The 9,332-nt window shown below is 42.4% G+C and overlaps 1 protein-coding gene across 2 annotated transcripts; it reads right to left on the bottom strand.

Annotated features, from left to right (window-relative positions):
* Window positions 1-893: 893 nt before the first annotated feature.
* On the bottom strand, window positions 894-4,942 carry LOC135625352 (chloride channel protein CLC-a-like). 2 transcript variants are annotated; one of them, XM_065130058.1, is made up of 7 exons: window positions 4,532-4,942; window positions 4,057-4,264; window positions 3,771-3,971; window positions 3,497-3,674; window positions 2,881-3,413; window positions 1,664-2,804; window positions 894-1,331 (listed from the first exon to the last, which is right to left on the bottom strand). In XM_065130058.1, the coding sequence occupies exons 2-7, from the start codon at window positions 4,242-4,244 to the stop codon at window positions 1,176-1,178; spliced, it is 2,397 nt and encodes a 798-aa protein (XP_064986130.1). In that variant the 5' UTR covers window positions 4,245-4,264; window positions 4,532-4,942; the 3' UTR covers window positions 894-1,175. The 2 variants fall into 2 exon arrangements, with proteins under 2 accessions (XP_064986130.1, XP_064986125.1); XM_065130053.1 differs by having other exon boundaries at window positions 4,057-4,284.
* Between the last annotated feature and the right edge of the window lie 4,390 nt (window positions 4,943-9,332).

The raw sequence follows: 9,332 nt of genomic DNA on the forward strand, positions 1-9,332 counted from the left end.
CGCAAATGACATCCAAGTGATTCTTTTGAATTTACAAGCTGCTCCCCTGGATTGAAATATTTTCAGATTTTAGCTGATAAGAAGAAAAACTTGCGGTAGTCCAAGTGTATTATAAGTGCATCATTCATTGATTGTTAGGTTCAGATCATTGAAATTACTCTACGAGAGCCTTAAATTCCCATTGTGTTTTCTTTTATTGGGTGGAGATTAAAAACCTCGATTACTTTCTAAGGATAATATTTACTGGTTAACAAAGTTACATGATTAGTATTTTCAGGATGAGGATCCAAAGATTAAGTATTAATGATTAGGAGTCACACTGTGTACCTTGCTAAATATTGACTCTATTAAATAAATATAATTTGATTCGATTTTATGCTTGAATGATCAACAGAAGCTGATTATCTATTAAGTTAATTAAGAAAAAGATAGAGAAAATGAAAAAAGATTTACATATGCTTTTTATGGATGAAAGCATATGATATGATGGATTTTAGAAAGTAATATGTTATATTGATGTAATAAAGAATATCAACAGTATAGTTATTAACTATATTAAAATTTCATAAAGCGTGTCTAATAGGTTCTGTGTGATATATCTTTTAACTTAAAAATAATAATTTATAAGAGTTATTAGGTCAGTGATGTTTTATCTAAGTGTCAAACAATTAAAAAGAATATCGAGTTGAATATATGGATTTACTAAAAAATAAATATTTTTCCCCTGAATAATTAATTAGGTATAAGTTGGATGGATAGCTGGATAAAATTGAAAGAATTATTAAATAGTATTCAGTATCTGGATTTACCATGAAGTGGCAAGCACAAGGGAATGCTGGTTACTATAACAAGTGGCATCAGTCTTTATACTCACTACTCTTTGCTCACAAGTATAAAGAAGGCAAAAAAATTGCAGCTTTATTACTCTTTTAACTTGGGACCATGGAACAAAAGCTCTAAAACACTCTCTTACATGAAACTGTGGCCCGGTATAATAAGTTCCCTTGTTGGATTAGATGTGGGCGCCAGCAACAGGCATTAATGCTGTGTAGAAATTGTGGTTTTTTATTTCCTCAATTCTCATGAAATGAAAAGAAAAAAAGAACAAAAATTTCTGGTAGTAAAATTTGATGGAGTGTTGACATGATCATGATGTTCTGCAAACTTGATGATTGCTACTTCCTCCCAACACAGGACTCTGCACTTTTTCCCACTTCACCTTTCTTGCTTCTTCCCTCTTCACCTCTCTTGTTTGCTAGATGGGGGAAAGCACCCAAAATGTTATGGGCCCTCAGATCTTGCCTTGTCAGAATTCCTACCACAGGAGATATCTGCACAACAACATAAATTAGCAACTTAGCATCATCCCAAATCATGATTTCTAGTTTCAGGACATATTTATTAGTGTCATAATAAGGATCATCAATATTGAATTATGCATCATTCTGTATATTTCTTTATCGACTAAGCTAATCGACATCTTAGTTTATTAGATATTTAGCTATGTGATACTCCAATTCTTTTCCAAACATGTCAGACACAATGTAAGAAGGTGAGTCTTCATTGATTTTATTGTGTTGTTGTTGTAGAAGCAAATGAAGGCTGTGTTTGCTAATGCAGACTCTTCAAGTAAATGTGGAGGAAGAAGAGAGAGTGAGCTCACCCCTGCGCCCTGGTACTTGGGGATCACCAGCAAATGGCGGAGGCCGACCTGTCGAAAGAGCACCACGGCCTTCGCCACCGACATGCTCTCCACCACCGTGTACGGCGTCGTGTTGGTGAAGGGGTGGAGGTCGACGTACATGTCCATCTCCTCCTCCGTCAGCTTCACGTGCTCCACCTTCTGCCCCTTCTCTGCTAGATCTACCGACGTGAATGCCGCCCGCACTTCCCACTCCGCCGTCCTCCTCCTCTCCTTCAGGAACCACTTCTTGCTCAGCACCGCTACGAGGTGCGCCCGCAGGACTAGGCCGTGCAGCTCCGTTGTGCCGGCTGGGGACGATGGCGCTCCCTGGTCGACGACCGAGAAGCCGTTGTGGCTGGTGTGCTTCAGCACGTCGACGACTCGGGCGACCCTCTCGATGCCCCGGAGGCTGACGATGCGGGGTTTGGCGGCTGCAAGCTCCCCCACCGTCAGATTCCTCATCCATGGCTCAGGGCTGGCTTCCAAGAACGGCAGCCCCTTCAGCTCGAGTATGATTTCGTAAATGCTGGGGTTGAAGGAGTCGCCCACGGTCTTGGCGATGAGCAGCACGAACATGGTGATGGGCAGCAGGAGGAGGTTGTTGGTGAGCTCGAGGAAGATGACGCAGAGGGAGACGGTCATTCTCATGGAGCCGGACATGAGCGCCGCGGCGCCGAGCACGGCGTAGAGGCCCTGGTCGATGTGGATGAAGGACCTGAGCGCGAGCGCCAGCAGGCGGCCGTACGCGGAGCCCATCAGGATGATGGGGAGGAACAGCCCCGAGGGGACGGCGATGCCGAAGGTGACGAGGCCCAGCACGCAGTAGAGCGCGAAGAAGATAAGGAGGGAGATGCTGCGGAACTCGTTGGGCGTGGAGGTGGAGAAGATGTTGCGCACCGCGTCGTCGTTGGTGGCATAGAGGAGGCTGGCGAGGTCGTTGTAGTAGCCATTGGGGCAATTGAACTGCTTGAAGTTGCCGCTTCCCTCGGGAGTGGGGCAGATGGTCTCCGACGAGGGGTCGCAGGGCGTGCATGGTGCCAAGAACGGGAGGCAGTAAAGGCAGACCGAGGTGAAGAGCGAGACAGCAAGACTAAGCAGCAGTTTCGCCATTTTTCCCCTCCTGCGGCATCACAATAACAACAAACATCATCGAATCTGATCTCCCATGGAGGAAGGAATCCGTGACAGAAGCTCACTCGTTGATGAGGCTGTAGACCCTGAGAACTTTGTACAGGACGTAGTTGTAGAGGCTGCCCAGCAAGCCGCCCAACACGCCGACGAGCGCCACCGGGAGGAGGTCGTTCACATGGTACGTGACGGTGACGTCACTGACGTCGAAGAGGATGAGCCCGCCGCGGCCGAACAGGCCGCACCTCCCGGAGTTGCAGTACTCGATGAATCCCCTGAGCACGACCACCACGACCGCGGTGCTGAAGAAGGTCCGCCACAGCAGCGCGCTCCGCCACCACGTCGCCACCTCCTCGAGCGCGAACAGGACGCCGCCCACCGGCGAGCGGAACGCAGCGCAGACCCCGGAGGAGGCTCCGCAGGTGATGAGGTCGCGCCGGTCCCGGTCGTTCTTGAAGTAGCGTAGCCACTTCCACCGGAGGCGGTAGTTCTCCGACCCGCCTTGGCCGAGCAAGGACGCAAAGCAGGCCCCGATGTGCACCAGCGGCCCTTCTTTTCCCAGGTCGAGGCCGGCGGACACCGATCCGATGCTTCCAATGATCTGCAGAGGTGAAAGCGAAGGATCCAATCTCACTGCGGATCGTCTTCAGATCCAAGCTTCAGAGTATCTGCAGTCTATCTCACCTTGACCACCAATGTCGACACCCCAAACATGTTCGGCGTATCGACTCCGTTGAGGTAAGCCTTGATCTCCGGAATTCCAGGGCCGGCCGCAGTGGGAGCGAAGACGACACACAGAGATGCCGCCACCGTGGTGAGAGCAAGGTTTACACCCGCCAAGTAAACGAAGCCAGTTATGTACCTGCAAACACCGGCAACAAGAATTCCTCTCGGTCTCAGAACGGAGGAGTTCTCGCTCGCCGCAACACGGAAAGGCGGGGGAGGAGAAGCAACTCAACTTTGGTCCTTCACGAAGCGGGCGAGGTAAAGCATTTTGATGCCGGCTATGTTCTCGATGGCGAGGTTGATGAGGGAAGCCGTGACGCCGGTGAGGAGGCCGACGAGGAACGCCAGCGTCCACTTGAGGAATATGTACTGCAGCACCTCGGTGCTGGATCTGCTTCTCCAGTCGTGTTTGAACAGGTCGTTCTCGTTAATCCTGCACTCGCGGAGACGTCAGCAGATGCAGAGAAGAAGGAAACCAGGCTTCCACCGCAGGGCAGGGTGGGGGGGAAAGTTCTTACTCGTAGTCCAAGCTCTCGATGTGCGAAACCTTGGCACCGACCATGGCGTAATGGCTGGAGGTGAGGGTGGGGCTTCGCTTGAGCAGTGGCTGCTGCAGCGAGTTGCTTTCAGGATCAAGCTCTCCTTCTCCTCCATCAACCACCACTGCTGCAGCAGCAGGTGGGGATGAACTCGAGCTGTCCTCCATGGATGCTGAGCTCGCCTCGCCTACAATGGAGCAGGTTCAACTGACAGGGGAAAGGAGGAAGATGAGAACTGACACCGAAAGCACACTGTACATTTAAAGGGGTCACAGGCATCAGGACGAAGGTTTGTTTAATGCTCATATCTTCTTCCATGGCATCGAAGGAGGACATCTGTGGCCCCTTTGACATCCCTTTCGGAGGTAAAAGAAAATAAATTGGGAAGCTAAAATAATGAAACAAGGACGGAGCACGGAATCCATGTGGATTAGATTAGAGCAAATAATGTCACCTTGCAAATCTACAACTCCCTCGCCATGGACAGCTTAAGACAAGGTCTTCCCTTGGGACGACGGGGAGGGAGGCGGATGGAGCGGTGGGCATATCCATATCCTGGTGGATGCCATCGGTGGACTAAAATATCCATGCCACCCTCGAATCATCATCAGACGTCACCGAAATCTAATCCTTCTCATTTCCTCTTCCACCCTTCGAGTCTCACTGATACATTTCCATTGATGCCTGCAACCCAAACATGAGAGAGAGAGAGAGAGAGAGAGAAAGAGAGAGAGAGAGAGAGAGAAGGGAAAGAGGAGGAGGCGGCTTCGGACTTGGGTGTAGGGAAAGGACAGGCAGTGTGGTCTCTTCCTTGCTAGCAAGGCACAATGAAAGCAAGGGACAATTGGACTTTTCGGATGTCTCCTTGTGTTGCAAGAATATGGCATTAAGCATGGAGTCGAGTATTATAACTGGTCTTTGACGTTGTCCAGAATGTGGTGGAGTGCCAATATCAATCAAGGGTATATATATATATATATATATATATATATATATATATATATATATATATATATATATATATAAAATCGATTAATCAAGTCAAATTTGATTGTGTAACAAGACCTTTGGAACTCAAGAAATCAGGAAATAATCAATCGGTTTGTGGAATTCCCCCATGATTGATGCTTCTTGTGATTGATAAATTTATCTACAAAAATTGAGTGATAGTCTTGATAATTATTTTTAATAATATTTATATTATCTTAAATAATTTGATCTCATTTTATTTTTAATCGAAGTTACGTATAATTGTTCATGAATAAAAACGGATAACCTATCAAGATCATTTAATTAATAGCAAGAGTCGTATTATGATTATATAAGGACTCGAACATGTACAATTATTAATCATCACTTTACATGCATAATCCTTTATTTATCAGTCCTATTTTAAATTAATTCCTAAACTTTATATTTCTCGATGAGTTTCTAAAATTTGATTAGGGTTATCCTCAAGTCAGCTTTTTTTTTTTTTGGAGGAATACAATCACATAGATGTGTGAATGAGAATGACTATTGTTCCCATCGTATTATTGTGGCATTCGAGGGAAGAAACGATGCTCATCTCTATCTTTCCTTTTCACTTTAGTAAAGAGAGAGAGAGAGAGAGACAGAGATATATATGGAGAAGAAGAAGAAAAAAAAGATAAGGAATCTAACAATAAAAGCTTTCGAGAGGATTATGAAAGGAAGAAAAAGAAAAAGAAAAAATGTAAGCAAAAAGATATGATTATTATATGAGATTATATATAATTTGACACCGAAAACTTGTTAAGTAGTGAATTTAATCAATCTGACTCTTTCAATTCTTAATTTTCTAAAGCCGTCATGAAATAGGACTTGATTGAAAAGATTCATCAAACCAATATGAAGTTTTAGAGATGCTTTGAATAGGCCATTCCATTTCTTCCCACAGTTGCATCACATGTTACACTCTGAGACAACAACTCTTCCTGATTTGAAATTGGGGAGCTGATCCTCCATTTAGCATATACCACAGAATAACCTAACCTTGATGGTCAATGATTTGTCATTATCAAATCATACAGGGCTCAAACATGAAATTGATCTTAACAGCAACAAAAGAAGGAAATTCCTCTCTTCAAACTCTCTTTTCAGTTCCTTTCGAGATGTGATTTTCCAACTCTGAATGCATAAAGACACCATAAAATAGAGAGAGATCAATTATTTCTGCTTCTCAAATCTTATAAGACAACTCAATGCACGAGATCTTTGCAAGTAAAGATAGATAAACTACTACTTTTGCTTCTCAGATCTTACTAGATAGATCGTAAATGAATAATTCAATGTTTATCTCACGTTTATGAAAACAAAACCTAAATTTCTCATCGAATAGAACAAATACGTGAATTTAGATATGCGATTTGCATGTGAAAGTCAACGTGGCAAGCGGAGGATGAATTGGACGCTAATGTCGTGCATGTGGAGGAGGAGCGGCTTTTACAGTTGTGCAGGTGGAGACGGCACCGGTGGACCCAATTCAAGCTGAACTGTTCGTCTACTCTAAAGCAAGCCTTATCCAAATCTTCCACCCCAAGCAAACTACTCGACACCGGTCCTGGACATATCATCGTCTGGGATCCAGATCTAGTTTACGGTCGACCAATCCGAACAAGGCAAGTGTTCGGATCACAGCAGCCATCCATGAAACAGAGGGCGGAGCTAAAAATGGCTCTTCGGCGTCCCAAAGGCCAACACACCGGCTGCCTCTCTCTCTCTCTCATTGGGTTCAGAAGAATAGAGAAGGGTGGAATCATTGTCCCAACACCAAGCTGATGATGCCCTCGACGAGCGAGCTTGACACATCTTCTTCAATCAATCCAGAGAAAGTGGGGGCAGAGTCCCGTGAACGGCTCCGCCAACAGGTGTTGTCATGTAGGTGAAACCTTTGCTTCTTCTCTCTCTCTTTCGCGGGACAGGTCAAATGGTTTTGTCTCTCCTCGTCCTCATTGGTCCCTGCAATCGTACTCTGAATACAACACGCATCTGTTCTTTGTTGCTGCTCACATAAATGAAGATCTGATTGTCCGTAATTCCATTTTGCGAGTGACTGTATTCATCGGTTTGATTGCCATCGTACTGAGAAATCTATGGCACATCAAGTTTGGTAACTCCTCCTGTCATTTGCAAGGAATTTAGTGTTGGGAATTGGAATACAGCCTGACAAATATTTTGAATGGGGATCAAAAATGATATATATATATATATATATATATATATATATATATATATATATATATATATATATATATTAAACTCCTCATCTCATCAGTCTTCTGATGGGACGACTGATCTATTAATTTAATCGGTTTAAATTATGTGATCCAGCATGCTTGATGAAGTCGGATGGTTGACTCATCTATTCATTCCTATATTGATTTCGGATCATGTTTCGATTTCTATTACCAAATTAAATGAGGGTAACATTTTGTTGGACCATCTCCTTCTACTCGAATCTCTCACCCACATACCAATAACCATAATTTGATCCCATAAATGATTGAATATTAACTTGATCAATCTAAATTACATGACTCAAAAATGCTTAAATCTAATATAGCCATAATTTATGAACATCTTTTTTCAATGTAATCTACAAACTGTAGCTTAATAAACTATTAGAGCTTTGCCTTTTCCATCTATCAAGAGAGAGAGAGAGAGAGAGAGAGAGAGAGAAGAGAGACTAATTGTATGATGATTAATAAAACTTATCAGAACAAGCAGTAGACATTTAGTCAAAGAACATGCCCAGCTCATGCTCTTCATAAAGGCTATCATGTGCTCCACACACAGCTTTATGGATTAATATTGCATCCATGATTAAGTTGGTCTTAATTACTCCTAATTGGAAGCAGACACTAATCTTCCTCCTATTGCAATTGCATGGCAGACACCAAAACCAGTCTTCAAACCCTGCATGACTTTTCTTCTGATCCTACTACTACCCATATCCAGCCAGACTTCATAGACATCAGAAACTGACAAATCCCCAAGACAAGGCATCAAAAGGTTGAAGTGATTTAAGGTGGCTTGCAATTGAACACACCTTTTTATTACTTTTTTTCTACCCCCTTTATCACATTCATCACTTCTTTAAAAGAAAAATCAATCAATCTCACTTCTCCCTGAGATCTTTGGGGATGGATTTTTCTACAAGTCAAAAAGGAAAAAATATTTGACTTGACTGTTGCAAAAGTGACAATCATTTCTTTTTTTTAATGATGAATTAGCGATGATACTTTGAATCAGTATAGTTTGATCCTAAAGGCTCCATCAGCCTAGTTGTTAGAACAATTAAAATCCATCCCAAGTTGAGATGTAAAGATCCCATAGCAACACAATCTTCAATGTTACATCCATTAGGTGCTAATTGTAAGTCAATTTAAAGACCAAAATATGTTTCTAAAATATCATAATAAAAATATAAAGAAACTAATGCAAAAATTACTAATACGGAAATTATATATCTTCTGTCATTGTTGTTGAGAATTTCAACAATAATTTCTTTTAGTATTTTAGCACTTTTTGACCCACAATTCTTACTTTAGATTGCGTAGAAAACTCTTAGAAAACTTGAGATAGAACCCGAGGATCAAAAACTCATTTATATAGTTGTAGCATCGAGAATGTTTTTCTCCACTACCATAATTCTTAATTTAAATTCGAAATGTTTGGACCACAGTGAATAAAGAAATTTAATAAGAATGAATGAAGAAATTTAATGATAATGAATGAGGAATTTAATGAAAACGGTATTAAGTGCACCGTATAAGAAAGTATAAATTTCATGACATCTGTCATTTATCCTCGAAATTTATTTTGATTCATGTTTTTCTACTGAAATTTTTCTGGGATTCACTCGAGTGAAAAATATAACATGTCAAGGTGATTGACTACCTTCAAAAAACAATTAGTAGGAACTGATAAGAGCTCTCCGATACACATCACAAAGATTGGCACCGACAACTTTCTGATTTCATGTTGTTCTTCCTGAGGTAGTCATGGCTCACATGGGATGAAAATAATTTTCTCAGGTGCAGTTCCAAGTGAAGAGAAGTTTGATTGCAAATCAGAGACCATAAGGTGATTGGAGAATCGTTTGGAGTAAATTAGAACTGTTCGATTAGTGTGGGAGAAGGCTTTGTGAAGAGGTAGTCAAGCAAAATATATCATAAAGTGGAAGAAGATTTATGAGTTAGTGCATAATCTTATGCGTGTATTATCATTAATTT

This window comes from Musa acuminata, chromosome BXJ1-3, assembly GCF_036884655.1.
Source record: "Musa acuminata AAA Group cultivar baxijiao chromosome BXJ1-3, Cavendish_Baxijiao_AAA, whole genome shotgun sequence".
NCBI classification, from domain to species: domain Eukaryota; kingdom Viridiplantae; phylum Streptophyta; class Magnoliopsida; order Zingiberales; family Musaceae; genus Musa; species Musa acuminata.